General features: G+C 48.0%; 1 protein-coding gene across 1 annotated transcript in view; it reads right to left on the reverse strand.

Moving 5' to 3' along the window:
• The window catches only part of LOC122554859 (cell adhesion molecule 2-like), an 820685-nt gene that overhangs the window by 300210 nt on the left and 503114 nt on the right, over positions 1-17361 (reverse strand). Inside the window, exon 6 of the mRNA XM_087992436.1 lies at positions 4317-4407. Coding sequence (XP_087848562.1) covers positions 4317-4407 — 91 coding nt within the window. The remainder of the gene's footprint in view (positions 1-4316; positions 4408-17361) is intronic.

The following is a 17361-nucleotide window of genomic DNA, read 5'->3' on the forward strand; positions in this document are numbered from 1 at the left end:
AGATACAGAGTAAAGCTCCCTCTACACTGTCCTCATCAAACACTCCCAGGACAGGGACAGCACGGGGTTAGATACAGAGTAAAACTCCTTCTACACTGTCCCCCATCAAACACTCCCAGGACAGGGACAGCACGGGGTTAGATACAGAGTAAAGCTCCCTCTACACGGATCCCCCCATCAAACACTCCCAGGACAGGGACAGCACGGGGTTAGATACAGAGTAAAGCTCCCTCTACATGGATCCCCCCATCAAACACTCCCAGGACAGGGACAGCACGGGGTTAGAGTAAAGCTCCCTCTGCACTGACTGTGAGTATACTTTGGTCCTATTCGGTGTGGATTGTAAAGTTTCATTCTTTTTGACATTTTCTCATTTCTGATTGCTCCAAGTTGTGGCATTTCTGAATGAAATTGCCAATTTCATATTAAATTAGATGAAAATAAAGGACCGTTCATCCCCTCTTGGAACAAACTTGACATTTGGAACTCATTTCAGATTGTCAGCTGTATGCTCCGTATATGAGCGATTAGACACTGACAATGACAGTGTTTGGGATGAGGTTAGACTGCATACCTCTCACTCCCCCTAACTCACAAACAGAGACAGTCTCAAAGGGCAAGTTCCCTTTCGTTGCCAATATGTGGTTCATCAATCTTTCCACCTTTAATCTCTCAACATCGCTTCCATATTGATGAGGCAGAGTTATCCCAGAGCAATGCGGCTCGTTTTCTCAGCAGCAATCAGGAAATATTTCCAGCTCTTTCCAAAGCCAAACCCCATCTCCCCTTCACACCCGAGCAGTTTACAGCTGACTGCTTCCAGAATAAGGAACAAAAAGGTGAAACAAATGCAAATCCTTTCAAACTGACTCACCCGCTCCCCATATCCCTCCATCCCTCCCTCCCCATATCCCTCCATCCCTCCCTCTCCCCATATCCCTCCATCCCTCCCTCCCCATATCCCTCCATCCCTCCCTCTCCCCATATCCCTCCATCCCTCCCTCCCCATATCCCTCCATCCCTCCCTCTCCCCATATCCCTCCATCCCTCCCTCCCCATATCCCTCCATCCCTCCCTCTCCCCATATCCCTCCATCCCTCCCTCCCAATATCCCTCCATCCCTCCCTCTCCCCATATCCCTCCATCCCGCCCTCTCCCCATATCCCTCCATCCCTCCCTCTCCCCATATCCCTCCATCCCTCCCTCTCCCCATATCCCTCCATCCCTCCCTCTCCCCATATCCCTCCATCCCTCCATAGCCCCGTATCCCTCAATATCCTCCCTCTCCCCATATCCCTCCATCCCTCCATCGCCCCGGATCCCTCCATCCCTCCCTCTCCCCATATCCCTCCATCCCTCCATCGCCCCGTATCCCTCAATATCCTCCCTCTCCCCATATCCCGCCATCCCTCCATCGCCCCGTATCCCTCAATCACCTCACTCTCCCCATATCCCTCCATCCCTCCCTCTCCCCATATCCCTCAATACCCTCCCTCTCCCCATATCCCTCCATCCCTCCCTCGCCCCATATCCCTCCATCCCTCCCTCTCCCCATATCCCTCAATCCCTCCATCGCCCCGTATCCCTCCATCCCTCCCTCTCCCCATATCCCTCCATCCCTCCCTCTCCCCATATCCCTCAATCCCCTCCCTCTCCCCATATCCCTCCATCCCTCCCTCTCCCCATATCCCTCAATCCCCTCCCTCTCCCCATATCCCTCCATCCCTCCCTCTCCCCATATCCCTCCATCCCTCCCTCTCCCCGTATCCCTCAATCCCCTCCCTCTCCCCATATCCCTCCATCCCTCCCTCTCCCCGTATCCCTCAATCCCCTCCCTCTCCCCATATCCCTCCATCCCTCCCTCTCCCCGTATCCCTCAATCCCCTCCCTCTCCCCATATCCCTCCATCCCTCCCTCTCCACGTATCCCTCAATCCCCTCCCTCTCCCCATATCCCTCCATCCCTCCCTCTCCCCGTATCCCTCAATCCCCTCCCTCTCCCCATATCCCTCCATCCCTCCCTCTCCCCGTATCCCTCAATACCCTCCCTCTCCCCATATCCCTCCATCCCTCCATCGCCCCATATCCCTCAATCGCCTCCCTCTCCCCATATCCCTCCATCCCTCCCTCTCCCCGTATCCCTCAATCCCCTCCCTCTCCCCATATCCCTCCATCCCTCCCTCTCCCCGTATCCCTCAATCCCCTCCCTCTCCCCATATCCCTCCATCCCTCCCTCTCCCCGTATCCCTCAATCCCCTCCCTCTCCCCGTATCCCTCAATCCCCTCCCTCTCCCCATATCCCTCCATCCCTCCCTCTCCCCGTATCCCTCAATACCCTCCATCGCCCCGTATCCCTCCATCCCTCCATCGCCCCGTATCCCTCAATCGCCTCCCTCTCCCCATATCCCTCCATCCCTCCCTCTCCCCGTATCCCTCAATCCCCTCCCTCTCCCCATATCCCTCCATCCCTCCCTCTCCCCGTATCCCTCAATCCCCTCCCTCTCCCCATATCCATCCATCCCTCCCTCTCCCCGTATCCCTCAATCCCCTCCCTCTCCCCGTATCCCTCAATCCCCTCCTTCTCCCCATATCCCTCCATCCCTCCCTCTCCCCGTATCCCTCAATACCCTCCCTCTCCCCATATCCCTCCATCCCTCCCTCTCCCCGTATCCCTCAATCCCCTCCCTCTCCCCATATCCCTCCATCCCTCCCTCTCCCCGTATCCCTCAATCCCCTCCCTCTCCCCATATCCCTCCATCCCTCCCTCTCCACGTATCCCTCAATCCCCTCCCTCTCCCCATATCCCTCCATCCCTCCCTCTCCCCGTATCCCTCAATCCCCTCCCTCTCCCCATATCCCTCCATCCCTCCCTCTCCCCGTATCCCTCAATCCCCTCCCTCTCCCCATATCCCTCCATCCCTCCCTCTCCCCGTATCCCTCAATACCCTCCATCGCCCCGTATCCCTCCATCCCTCCATCGCCCCGTATCCCTCAATCGCCTCCCTCTCCCCATATCCCTCCATCCCTCCCTCTCCCCGTATCCCTCAATCCCCTCCCTCTCCCCATATCCCTCCATCCCTCCCTCTCCCCGTATCCCTCAATCCCCTCCCTCTCCCCATATCCCTCCATCCCTCCCTCTCCCCGTATCCCTCAATCCCCTCCCTCTCCCCGTATCCCTCAATCCCCTCCTTCTCCCCATATCCCTCCATCCCTCCCTCTCCCCGTATCCCTCAATACCCTCCCTCTCCCCATATCCCTCCATCCCTCCCTCTCCCCATATCCCTCCATCCCTCCATCGCCCCATATCCCTCCATCCCTCCATCGCCCCATATCCCTCAATCGCCTCCCTCTCCCCATATCCCTCCATCCCTCCCTCTCCCCGTATCCCTCAATCCCCTCCCTCTCCCCATATCCCTCCATCCCTCCCTCTCTCCGTATCCCTCAATACCCTCCCTCTCCCCATATCCCTCCATCCCTCCATCGCCCCGTATCCCTCAATCCCCTCCCTCTCCCCGTACCCCTCAATCCCCTCCCTCTCCCCGTACCCCTCAATCCCCTCCCTCTCCCCGTACTCCTCAATCCCCTCCCTCTCCCCGTACCCCTCAATCCCCTCCCTCTCCCCGTATCCCTCAGGTTTACAGAGCTGAAAGAGGAGAGCTTTGAGCAGGTGAAAAGCAGGAGTGTGAGTTTGTGAGGGTGTGAAGGGGTTGTTTTAGAGATTGAAACTGAGGCAACTGTAAAGTCAGCCAGGGACAGTACAGCATTTACACACAAGAGCCCAGAATTAGTGACACCGTGATCTCTGGGAGACTGTCTGTACACTTGGGGGAGGTTATGGAGATAGGGCTGATGAATGCCTTAGAAAGATTAGAAACTACACTGTTTCCTGTGGCAAATGGGCCAGTAACCAAAAGCACAGATTTGCAGACGTTGGTAAAACATCCAGGTGTAATGGATGATTGTGTGAGATATGAATGATTCTTTGATTAATATAGTGTTATTATGCTGGAAATAGAGCCACAGTCACTCTTGTTTTACTGGACACTGGGAATCTGTTGGATGCAGAGTGAGCCAGCAGAGAATCAATGGGCCAAAAGGCCTCTTTCTGTACCTTTCTAACTATTCACCCAGGAGCCCAGTGACACTCATAATCCATCTGTCAGCTCAGGCAGCTCATCAAGACTTTAACTACCTGACAGCACCTCGGAAAGGGCACCCATTGCTCTCTCGCAGCAGCTTGGGCTGGAGATTGAGTCAGAGATCCCAGGAGGGGCCATCCTGTAAACGGATGGGTCAGGCGGAACAATATTCACTCACGTTGGGTTCCCAGTAGCACGGCACTCCAGCCTCAATTCATCTCCCTCTCGTGCAAAGTTCCTGGAGAAATCAATCTTCACTGAAGGTACATCTATAATAAATCAAAACAAGGCCGAGGTAATGTGAGCTGCATTTGATAAAATATCACAGATGGCAAAGATATAGTTACATCACCCTATTAAGAGCTCTGAGCCAACTCTGTTTTCAATAAGATCATAAAGGAGCAGTTTATTGTTGATCTGTGACCTCACTCCATATTCCATGCTGTTCCAGATTTCTCAACAGCCCTGGCATCGGGTGAATGGACACAGTCTGTGTCAATGATCTGCACACAGGCACCTTTAACCACTCAGCCAGCTCCTGTCCTGGGGACCCAAGTTCGAAACCTGCTATGGTTGACAGTGGAATTTAAATTCAGCAATAATCACCTGAAATTAAGGTTAGATTTCCTACAGTGTGGAAACAGGCCCTTCGGCCCAACAAGTCCACACCAACCCTCCGAAGAGCGACACACCCATTCCCTTTCATTTACCCATGACTAATCCACCTAACACTACGGGCAATTTAGCATGGCCAATTCACCTGGCCTGACCATCTTTGGACTGTGGGAGGAAACCGGAGCACCCGGAGGAAACACACGCAGACACGGGGAGAATGTGCAAACTCCACACAGAGAGTTGCCTGAGCCTGGAATAAAGATCGAATAATGAACATGAAACTGTTGTGAGGGAAAACCTGTCAGGTTCACATGTGTCTGTAAGGGAAGGAAATCTGCCATCTTTACCTGGTCTGGTCTACACGTGGCTCTAGACCCACAGTAATGTGGATAGCTCGCCAATGCACTCTGGGCAATAAATGCTTCTCTGGTCAGTGCTGGCCATGGAGGAGAAAGTGGGTACTGCAGATGCTGGAGTTTAGAGTCAAAGAGTGTGGTGCTGGAAAAGTACAGCAGGTCAGGCAGCATCTGGGGAGCAGGAAAATCGATGTTTTGGGGCAAAAGCCCTTCATCAGGTTGTGATGCAGTGGTAGTGTTCCTAACGCTGAGCAAGGAGGCCCTGGTTCCAGTACCACCTATTCCAGAGGTGTGCCATTCATGTCTGAATAGGTTGATAAGAAAATATCTGGATTCAGGGACCAATTGTAATATTTTCAAGTTTGTCAATGATACAAAATAAAGAGGAAATGTGAGATATGAGGAAGATGCAAGGATGTTGCAGGGATATTTTTTGAGAGGAATGTATTGTGGATGAATACTTTAGCAGCAGAAATAGAGGTGCAGACTATTTCTCAAATGGAGAGAGAGATGAGGAAATGTGGATGTGCATATGGACATTGGTGCCTTTGATGATGAGCCTTAGGAACCTCACAGGCCAGGGCTGTTACTACCAGCGGATGTGAGCACTGCAGCAAAGAGTCTTCCTCACACACGCTGTACTGTGGCCAGGTCTGGTCCCCCTGTCTCAGAAGGGATGGACTTCTCATGGACAGAGCACAGGAGAAACTCACCAGCCTGATGCCTGTAATGGTGGGGGCAGTGTAGAAGGAACTTTACTCTGTATCTAACCTTCTCGTGTCCTTGTCCTGGGAGTATTGGAAGGGAGTGTGGGGGAGTGTGGGGGGGGAGGGGGAGGTGAAGGAAGCAGTGTAGAGGGAGTTTTACTCTGTATCTAACCCTGTGCTGTCTCTGTTCTGGAAGTGTTTGATGGGGATGATGTAGAGAGAGCTTTACTTTGTATCTAACCTCGTGCTTTATTCCTCAACATCCTCTTGTTAATCAGCAGAAGGAAAAGGAAAATGTAAAAACAGCAAAATTGGAGCAAGTTTTGTTTAAATTTCCTCATCAGCTGTTGGGGTCATTGGCTAGACCATCATTTATTACCCATCTCTAAATGCTATCGAATCATAGTGTCAGTGAGTGATACAGCAATCCATGCCGAATATTATCCCAAACGCAACTAGTCCCACCTGCCTGCTCCTGGCCCAGATCCCTCCAAACCTCTCCTATTCATGAACTTATCCAAATGTCTTTTCAACGTTGTAACTGTACCTGCATCCACCACGTTTTCTGGAAATTCATTCCACACCTGAACCATCGTCTGTGTAAGAAAATCTCTTCTGAACCCTCTCGAGTTTAATAATACACTGATAACACTGCGCTCAGAACTGTCCACAGTATTCCTGAGGAGGCCTCACAAACATCCTGTACAACCTCCATGTGACATTCCAACTCCTATCGTCAAAGGACTGAGCAATGAAGGCAGGTATGCTAAATGCCTTTTTAACCACCCTGCCTGCATATCACACAAACTTCAAAGAATTATGTACCTGAACCCCTAGGTCTCTCTGTTCCACAGCACTACCCAAGGCCCTACCATTAATTGTATAAGCCCTACCCTTGTTCATCCAGATTGAGCTCCATTTTCTGCCATTTCCCAGCCCATTGACCCATTTGACCAGGATCCCTTCGTAATCTCAGCAAACCTTCTTCACTGTCTGCTATGCCACCAGTTTTGGTGGCTATGATGTGGAGGAGCCAGTGTTGGACCGGGATGGACAAAGTTACAAATCACACAACACCAGGTTATAATCCAACAGGTTTATTTGGACGCATTAGCTTTCGGAGCGCTGCTCCTTCATCAGCTGGTTGTGGAGGTTGAGGAAGGAGCGGCGCTCCAAAAGCTAGTGCTTCCAAATAAACCTGTTTGACTGTAACCTGGTGTTGTATGATTTGTAACCAGTTTTGGTGTCATCTGTACTGTGCCCAGTTCTGGTCACCTTGCTATGGGAAGGATATTATTAAACTAGAGAGAGTTCAGGAGGGATTTACCAGGAGGTTACTGGGTTTGAGCTAACAGGAAAGGCTGAATAGGCTGGAACTTTTTTTTTCACTGGAGCGTCTGAGATTGAGGAGTGATCTTATAGAGGTTTATAAAATCATGAGGAGCATAGAATAGGCAGGTGTCTTTTCCCTAGGCTGGGGATTTTAAGACAGGGGTCATAGGCTAGGAGAAAGATCTTAAAAAAAACGAGGGGCAATTTTTTTTACACAGTGGGTGGTTTGTATGTAGAATGAACTATAACTCTATGACCATCCTCACCAACATTCTGCACAACCTCAACATAACGTCCCAACTCCTGTACTCAGAGATCTGAATGATGAAGGCAAGTGTGCTCAGCACCTCCTTAGCCACCCTGTTTACATGTGATACAAACTTCAAAGAATTATGTACCTGCCCCCGCCAAGGTCTCTCTGCTCTACAATACTACCCAAGGCCGCACTTTTAATTGTATAAGCCCTACCCCTGTTTGTTTTACCAAATTAAATTCCATCTGCCACTCTTTAGCCCATTGACTGAATTGAACAAGACCTCTGTGTCGATGAGGGTCTTCAGTGCCCTCTGTATGCACTATGCCCAGGAACAGGTGGTGCTGAGTTGCTCTGCGTGGTTGGTGCTGACTCCAGTTGCAGTACAGTGGAATGGAGTATTGGCTTTTGTCCTGAATGTGTCTGTGTGGAATCGCGGTGCTGGCTAGGAGCTGATTGTTAATACTTGCAGGCAACAAGGACCTCAGACTAATTTCAGCACAGAGTTTTTCTCACTGTGCAGTGTGGGTGCTCTGCTGTGACCACCTGGGAAATACAGCATTGATACTCAGAGTGTGGTTTGCACAGGGGCTCCAGCTGTTGATACACTCATCCCTCCTCCTTCAGGTTGGGGAGTTCTCTTCTTTTGTCGAAAATTTCCATCTAGCTTCAACCAACAAGGACTTGGCCCAGAGACCGCAGACAGCAGTCCCACAGTCCAGCAAGGTACACACAAGGAGCTTCCTGTCCATGCAGTGAGTCTCATCTCTGTACTCACCTACACTCTGACTGTAATCTGATCCTTCAGGGAATCTGGATCCAGAATGGTTGAAATGGGTTTGAGAGGAGGTGGAAGTGAATGATAAAACTGTGCAGGAGATGAGTTTCGACTCTCGGGAGAAGGGGAGTGTGAGGCAGGTGAGCACAGTCCTCAGCTCCCAAGGCCTCAGTCAGTCAATGATACAATGACTCCCCACTGCTACTCCCTGTGAAGACACGGTTGGGTGAGGCTGTTTAGTGGGTACAGGGCTCTCGATCTACAATACTCTCATACTCAATGGAGGCCATGTAGGTAGCACGGCAAATCAATTCACTCAGGGGTCCTGGAAGCTCAGTCTCATTAATAATAATAATAGCCTCATTAAAATTGGTCTGCATTTCCTAGAACTGGTCAGCACCTGTTAACATGGAGACACATTACGGCTGGGAAAGACGTTGGGATTAGGAAGAATATTCAGTGGCAGCTCAGAGAGAGGGCTCAGAGACTCTCAGTGAGGAGCAGAGCTGGGAGTCTCGGTGAATGGGAAGGTGTTGGGAATGAGGAGAGAGGGATCCTTCCCTCAGCTGGCACAGACACCAAGGGGGGGCAAGCTAAGACCCTCTGGAGCACAGCACCTCAACACCAAACTCTATACCTGGAAGCCATTTCCTCTGATTCTCCAGTTCAGTTGCAGTTTGTGGAGGATCTTTCACCACCTTCTGAGCAGAAAAGTGTTTCCTAAAACCCGATGCTGGAAATCTGGCTTGAAGCTTTAAAAAGGTTTCAGAATAATCAGGAAATAAAACACTTGCTTACTTGTGATCTCTGCAGATTATTGCCAAACCGATTTAGTTCACTAACCCACTGGTAACAGGATCAAACAGTTATGGGGAGAGTGCAGGAGAATGGGGTTGAGAAACATCAGCCATGATCGAATGGTGGAACAGACTCGATGGGCCGAATGGCCTAATTCTGTTGTAGGGTCTTATGGAAACTCCTCCCACCCACTTCCCTGCATTTTCCCTGTACCCCTTGATTCCCCGACTGATCGAGAGTCCATCTATCTCTAGCCCTGAATATGCACAAGGACTCTGCCCCCACAGTCTCTGTGACAAGCAGTTCCAAAGTCTCAGAAGCCTCTGAAAGAAGAAATTCTTCCTCATCTCAGCTCTAAAGGGTTGTCCCTTCATCCTGAGGCTGTGCCCTCGGGTCCTAGTCTCTCCTAGGGTTGAGGAGAAAGTGGGGTCTGCAGATGCTGGAGATCAGAGCTGAAAATGTGTTGCTGGAAAAGCGCAGCAGGTCAGGCAGCATCCAAGGAGCAGGAGAATCGACATTTCGGGCATGAGCCCTTCTTCAGGAATCCTCATGCCTGAAACATCGATTCTCCTGCTCCTTGGATGCTGCCCGACCTGCAGCGCTTTTCCAGCAACACATTTTCGGGTCTCCTAGGGTTGAAACATCTTCTCCATGCGCACTCCATTCAGGCCTCTCAGCATTCTGTTCGGTTTCGGTCAGATCCCGCCCAAATCCTTCTAAATTCCATCCAGTACAGACCCAGACTCCTCACCCATTCCTCATATGACAAGCCCTTCATCCCCGGGATCTTTCCTGTAAACCTCCTCTCGGCCCTCTCCAAGGCCAGCACATCCTTCCTTAGATACAGGGCCCTAAACTGCTCACAACATTCCAAATGCAGTCTGACCAGAGTCTTATACAGGCTCAGCTCTAGCTCTGCTCTAGCTCTCTTGAAGTGAACGCTAACGTTGCATTTGCCTTCCTAACTGCCAACTGAACCTGCACATTAGCCTTAAGAGAATCCTGAACTAGGACTCCCAAGTCCCTTTGTGTTTGAGATTTCCAAACCCTTTCCCCATTTAGAAAATAGTCTACACCTCTATCCTCCTACCAAACTGCATAACCTCCCCTTTTCCCACATTGTATTCCATCTGCCACTCCTTTGCCCGCTCTCCCAGCCTGTCCAAGTCCCTCTGCCTCAACACTGTCTGTCCCTCCACCTATCTTTGTGTCATCCTCAAAATTAGCAACAATGCCCTCAGTTCCTTCGTCCTGATCATTAATATGTGACGTGAATAGCTGTGGTCCTAACACTGACCCCTGTGGAATACCACTAGCCACTGGCTCCATCCTGAAAACGACCCCTTTATCCCCACTCTCTGCCTTCTGCCAGTCAGCCAATCCTCTATCCAGGCCAGTACCTTGCCCCTAACACCATGGGCTCTTGTCTTATATAGCAGGCTCCTGTGCAGCACCTTGTCAAAGACCTTCTGGAAATCCAAACAGATCACGTTGATTGGATCCCCTTTGTCTAACCTGCTCATCACCTCCTCAAAGAATTCCATCAGATTTGTCAGGTGGGACCTCCCTTGATGAAGCTGTGCTGACTCAGCCCTATTTTACTGTGTAGTTCATCTACTCCACAATCTCATCTTTAATAACGGACTCTAAAATCTTACCAATGACCGAGGTCAGGCTAAGCAGCCTATAGTTTCTGTTTTCCTCCTCCCTCCCCTTCTTAAACAGGGCTGGTACATTAGCCATTTTCCAGTCCTGTGGGACCTTCCCCGACTCCAGTGATCCCTGAAAGACCATCAGCAATGCCTCTACAATTGCCTCAGCTATGTCCTTCAGAACCCTGGGGGATAGTCTACCTACAGCAGATGGACTGCAGTGGGTCAAGAAGGCAGCTCACCCCCACCTTCTCAAGGGGCAACTGGGGATGGGCAATAAATGCTGGGCCAGCCAGAGACACCCACATCCTGTACGTGACTAAAGAAAAGGATCCCAAATGGTTCTATAGAATGACAGAGCTGGACTGAGGGGGGTGAACAGCCTATTTTCATTTCATGTGGGCCTTCGGGATGGAAATCTGCCATCCTAACACAGCCGGGCCCTACATTTGACTCCAGACCTACAGTGTCCAATCAGCCTTTTTGATTATTCTTGTACCTTTTCCTGACATTTGAATTCTCTGTGTCGGTGGACCCGCACCCCCCCACCAAGATCTCCCGAGGTTACTGCCCTGTTCCATCACATGATCCAAACTGAATGGCCTCACATTGCCCTGCACACTGCACTGCCATTTGTCATGGTATAGTTTCTGGTTTCCACCTGCTCTGCTTCCAATGCTGCCTGTCTTTGTGTTTTCAGGAGAGGTTGGAGCGTTCTCTCCCACTGATACCTGAGTTTGTATGATCACAGCTCTGCAGCAGTGGGTACTCTGCGGGTCAGTACAGATGCTGGGCGTGTAGAGAACATCTCCACAGAGTTTGAACCATGGAGCAGCAACAGCATTCACCACCATCCCACTGCCACCCTGCCCATCCCGAGGTGGCAGAGTACAATATTGGCACCAGAGCTGCTGGAGAGTATCTGAGCTGCTGGAGAGTATCTGAGCAGGCCGGTCTCTCTCAGTGAATAGCAGCACCGAGCTGAGTATATTGGAGTAACACTTAGAAAGATCAGTGAGGCCACGCCAATACCGTGAAGGAGAAAGGACAAGGGTGAGTGGGTCGTGTTTAATCGGAAAGTTCTGTGTGGAAAAAGTCATTGGTGAGTGGTCTTTTTTATTCAAACATTCTGCACAAAAAAGGGGCTAGTGATGTACAATGGATGTACAGTATAATCTGGGCCTAACAAAAGCAGGCAGAGAAACAGCTTGACCTGCCCAGTGTAGGGAGATCCACATCGAGCTGGGAGTGAACTACTCGGTTGTAATCCAAGTGACCCTCATGTTGACTCCTCCCATAGTCGTGACTCACTTGTAGCTATTTACTGTTCAGCATCCTCACAGACACTGCATTTGAGATCACAACATCCTGCTGAACAAAACAGCCCCTCCCTTGTTTTTCTGTCAATCTGTGTCTTCTGGTTAATGACTCTCTGTACTTACAGGTGGCTGTCAGTGAGTAAAGAACACTGACTGACTTGGTTTTATGGTTTTAGTCAAATAAGCTGCCACAAGTTTTGCTTCAAGGTCAGAATGTTTGCTGCTGGACATGCTGACTACCATGCCAAAGGAAATGGCAGGGATTTTCTTGATGCTGTGATCGATGCAGGTACAGTTACAATATTTGGACAGGTCCATGAATAGGAAAAGTTTTGAGAGAAATGGAAGAAACACAGGCAAACGGGATTAGTTCAGTTTCGGAACTTGTTCAACATGGGTGAGTTGGTCCCAGGGGTCTTTTCCATGCTATATGATGCCATGACTCTCTCAGGAGTTAAGTCCTTTGTTAGTGGCTACATACTTCAGGAGTTAAACTGAAGGATGTGGTATGATTCTGTAAAATATCTAAGACATGTCACATAACCAACTGCTTGAATAGTCAGGCCAGACCTTGAAGAACTATTCAGTTGAATGTTATCAATTCAGAGAGAAAGTCTAATTGCGATAAAGAAAGTATGATCCTGTTCAAAACAAGAGGCAGAAGATCTGAACCTGAAACTCAAATCCAGGAACGTGGAATGCACCAAGTTGGTGAAAAACAGTTGGACAATAAAACTCTGCTCAGTTAGAAACTGGAACAACTGGTCTATGTCTTGTAGCAGATTGACTGATGCAACATCAGGTTAAAATGTTGATTTTGGTGTGCATGAAATAGTCATTTTGGCAAATATACAGGATGCAAGCAATTAAACCTGTGCAATTACTCGAACTTATTGTCATTCCTCCTTCCACAGCCTGCACAGTGACATGCTGCCCAGATCTCTCACAATGTTGCACACTGAGGTGGAGACTAAGATCATCGACATAGCCCTGTGCAAACAAAGATGGCTGTAGAGCATCCTCCCACAAATATTTCCTTAGAATCTAAGGTCAATCTGTCAAAGTATAGTCAGGAAATATTGATATTTCCCAGAGAGTTTGATGTAGGCTTCACAGAGGTAAAATTCCCTGGTGGGTGTGATGAAAAGGAAGGGGTGTTTAAAATAAAAAGTAGGAGGCCAAACACGGGCAACCAAATATCTTTGGCTGAAAGGATTAAGGAAAACCCCAAGGCTTTTTATAAGTATATTAAGAGCAAGAGGATGACCAAGGAAAGAATGGGACCTAGGAGAGATCAAACGGGCAATCTGTACATGGATTTTGGATTAGTGGTGCTGGAAGAGCACAGCAGTTCAGGCAGCATCCGAGGAGCAGCAAAATCGACATGATGAAGGGCTTTTGCCTGAAACGTCGATTTTTCTGCTCCTCGGATGCTGTCTGAACTGCTGTGCTCTTCCAGCACCACTAATCCAGAATCTGGTTTCCAGCATCTGCAGTCATTGTTTTAACCTAATCTGGAGCCAGTGGATGTAGATGATGCCTTAAATGAACATTGCTCATCTGTATTCACAAAAACCGAAAGATATTGTAGCCAGAGATTTCAATTGGGATGGTGAGGCTTTGAACCTGTCAAGATTAACAAGGAGGAGACATTAGATGTTTTAGCAGGGCCTGATGAGATGCATCCCAGACTGCTATGGAAGGCAATAGAGGAGATTGCTGGGGTCCTGGTGGGTCAAAGATGAAGTGCCAGATAGCTAATGTGTATTCTTTACTCAAGAAGGGCATCAAGGATAGGCCAGGCAATTACAGATCAGTTAGTCTGACATCAATGGTAAGGAAAGTATTGGAAAAAAAATCTAAAGGACAGAATTAATCAACACTTTAAAAGGCAGGGATTGATCAGTGATAGTCAGTATGGATTTGTTATAGGGAGATCCTGCCTGGCTAATTTAATTGAGTTTTTTGAAACAATGACTCAGTACAGTGAGGAAGGTGGTGTGGTTGATATGGTTTATATGGCTTTAGCCAGGACAAGGTCCCATGTGGAAGGCTGGTCCAAAATGGTAGATCCCATGGGATCTAAGCCAAGTTGGCAACTGGATCCAAAATTGGCTGTAAATTAGAGACAAAGAGTGATGGTGGGGGAGTTGTGTTTGTGATTGGAAGCCTATGACCAGAGGTGTACCACAGGGATCAGTGCTGGGTCCCATGCTGGGTGTGAAGGGAAAGGGTGTAATTAGTAAGTTTGTAGATAAGGTAAAAATTGTTGTTGATAACAAGAGGATGGTCTCAGGCTATAGGCTTACATTGATCAGCTGGAAAATCCAACAGAGCAATGGCCAATGGAATTTAGTTCCATCTGATGAGGGTGAGGTGATGCATTTTGGGAGGTCTAACAAGAGAATGATATACACAATGAATGATAGATCCCCAGGGAATATTGAGGAACAAAGGGACCTTGGTGTACAAGTCCATAGATCCCTGAAGGTGTTAGCACTGGGAGACAGGGTGACGAAGAAAGGTTACAGGATGCTTGCCTTCATGAGCTGGGCGTAGAATAGAGGAGTAAGGAAGTCATGTTACACTTTCTAAAACATAGGTTAGACCACAGGTGGAATAATGTCTGCAGTTGTGGTCACCACACTATCAGAAGGATGTGATTGCACTGGAAAACGGGCAGAGGAGAATCATCAGGATGTTGCCTGGGATGGGAAATCTCAAGTTATGAGGAGAGACTTGATAGACTGGGTTCATTTTCCCTGGAGCACAGGAGGCTGGGGGGGGGGTCTGATTGAGGGATACAAGATTATGAGAGACATAGACAGGGTAGATTGTGAGAATCTTTTTCACCCAGAGTGTGGTGGAATAATGGAAGGTGCTACCTGAGAGGGGAGTGGAGGCAGGTACCCTGGCAACATTTAAGAAACATCTGGATGAGCAGATATAGGGCTATGGACCAAGTGGAGGTAAATGGGATTAGTGTAGTTTGTTGATCAGCATCGACACAGTGGGTCAATGGGCCTGTTTCTATGCTGTCTGCCTCTATGACTCTAATAGATGCTTCAGTGAAATACTGCTGTTTAACATAAATACTGCTCAATTACTTGAAGTAGTCAGTCCATGTGACATTTTATAAATTCCTACTTTGGAAATAGAACCAGTCTGACTCAAGATTGAGATACAGACAGACTCTAACCTCACACCTTTAATGCATTGTCTGAGCTGAGATATCACCATTTTGTAATAAAATCTTACATTATCTCGAGAATGTGACTTGAAATAAGGTCTGGGATGTACATATTAATCAATTGAAACCTGCATCCCATTCTAAGTGATTCAAGACTCAACAGTAATCTAGGTTTGTTCAATATATCATTGCAATTGTATGACATTGTGATCTTTTTCTACAAATTCTGTGTCCTATGATCCTGCCCCACTAGCTACCTGATGAAGGAGCAGTGCTCTGAAAGCTAGTGCTTCCAAATAAACCTGGTGTTGTGTGATCTTTAACTTTGTCCATCCCAGTCCAACACCAGCATTTCCACATTTAAACTAAGGAGGTTGCAGAAGAGGTGTTTGCAGTTTTTATTAAATTTGACCAGAACCCATTTTGAATATATAATGTTGGAGTTGGGGAGGAGATTAGAGACATTGCCAGTGTAGAACGTTGAACAGAGAATAATACAGCACAGGAACAGTCCACCATGTTGTACCAAATACGATGCCAAATAAAACAAATCCCTTCTGCCTGCCCTTGGCCCATAACCCTCCATTCCTTGTATATCCATGTGCTTATCTAAAAGTCCCTTAACTGCCCCTATCATATGTGCCTCCACCCCACCCCAGCATCGTGTTCCACACTCCCACTGCTCTCTGTGTAAAATACTCACTGCTCACATCTCCCTTGAACTTCAACACTACACCCTCCCCATACCCCCACCCCCCACCCCCCCATGTGTAAATTCAGGGCAGTTTTCACCCAGAGACAGTCTTCTGATTGTTTATTTCCCCCAGGAGCTGTGAATGGGTTCAGGAGAGATCAGCATATTACTTGATACTCATCAATGTAGTCTTGCTCAATTCTGCTGAAAACCTGACTGTAAATGAATAAAGGGGTAAAAGAGAATCTCTGAAATGAACCAGCAAGTTTCTCTAGGGGTGGTGATCAAGGTGGAAAGCTAATGATTAATGTTCCTGCTGCACTGAAAACTTGACCCTGGAGGTCACCCTGATATCAAACATGGCAAAACGATACAAAGCCAACAGCTCATCGCCGATGACACAGTGTGTTTCTGCTGTAAAATCCTCGGAAAGGACATGAAATCCAACCCAGAGAAATTAACACGTGATCCGACAGGTCAGTGCTGTACACCAGGATAATTCAGCCAACCCTATCAACACTTTCATCTGGTCCTTTCCTCCTCATGTACTCGTCTCACATCACCTTAGCTGCATCAGTAACAGTCACCTTAACCCCACACTGTGCTAGCGAGTACCATTATCTCACACTGCCAGGATAGAGACAACTCCAATGCATTTCCTACTGGATTTATCACTGGTTGAAATCTTGTTATTTGTAATTGTAATCCCTAGATTTGGATTCGCCCACAATTGGCAACATACTCTCTAAATTCACTCCATCAGGAATGTCTCCAGGCTACCTCCTCGGTGTTTTTCTTTCTGCTCACCCTATCTGTTGTAATAGCCATTCCATCTCCTTTCTGATCTTGCTGTCCTGAATCGAGAGGAAATCTTTCAAAAGGTGGGTGCCTTGGAAAGACAGGGGCTAATTCTGGAGCCCAGCATGGAATTGCAAAGCGAGTCATGCCCTAACCATTTAATAACTTGTTGAGGTTATTGGTGAAGGCTATGAACTTCATATGAAATCAGGGAACAAAGTGATTGCAGTTAAAAGGCAGGGAGTAGCAGGCATAACATTCCCAAAAAACACCCCTGAATTTGCAGGAGAACTGTAGGAGGATAGAGATGTATCAGGAAATTGAACAAATAGTTCTGATGAACTTATTTTGTGGGAACGGTTGTAGAAAGGAAATATATACAATGAGTGTTAAAATGTTAAGAGCACAGAGAATTTTCAAAATACAAACCGGCAAAGCTTTGTAAAAATTGCAAGGTAAATCTGAAAAATATGAAATGGATAATCTTTCCAAAAGGTAGATAAAGGAAAGCTGAGTGGGTGAGGTACATGAACAAAGAGATCTCATTCTGTGCTTTAAGGTTCTATCTCAAAGGCAGATACAGCCACCAATAATTCAGCAATGGGTGTAATAATCATTAATTCAAAAATTGAGAAAATTACAATTAACTTATTGCTGGTTATTAACTAACTCGAAGAGTACAATTATCAGTAACTCAAGGATAGATAGAATTACTATCCAATCATTACTGG

Source organism: Chiloscyllium plagiosum, unplaced genomic scaffold (assembly GCF_037043375.1).
Source record: "Chiloscyllium plagiosum isolate Xiang-an unplaced genomic scaffold, Cpla_swu_hap1 HiC_scaffold_12, whole genome shotgun sequence".
NCBI lineage: Eukaryota > Metazoa > Chordata > Chondrichthyes > Orectolobiformes > Hemiscylliidae > Chiloscyllium > Chiloscyllium plagiosum.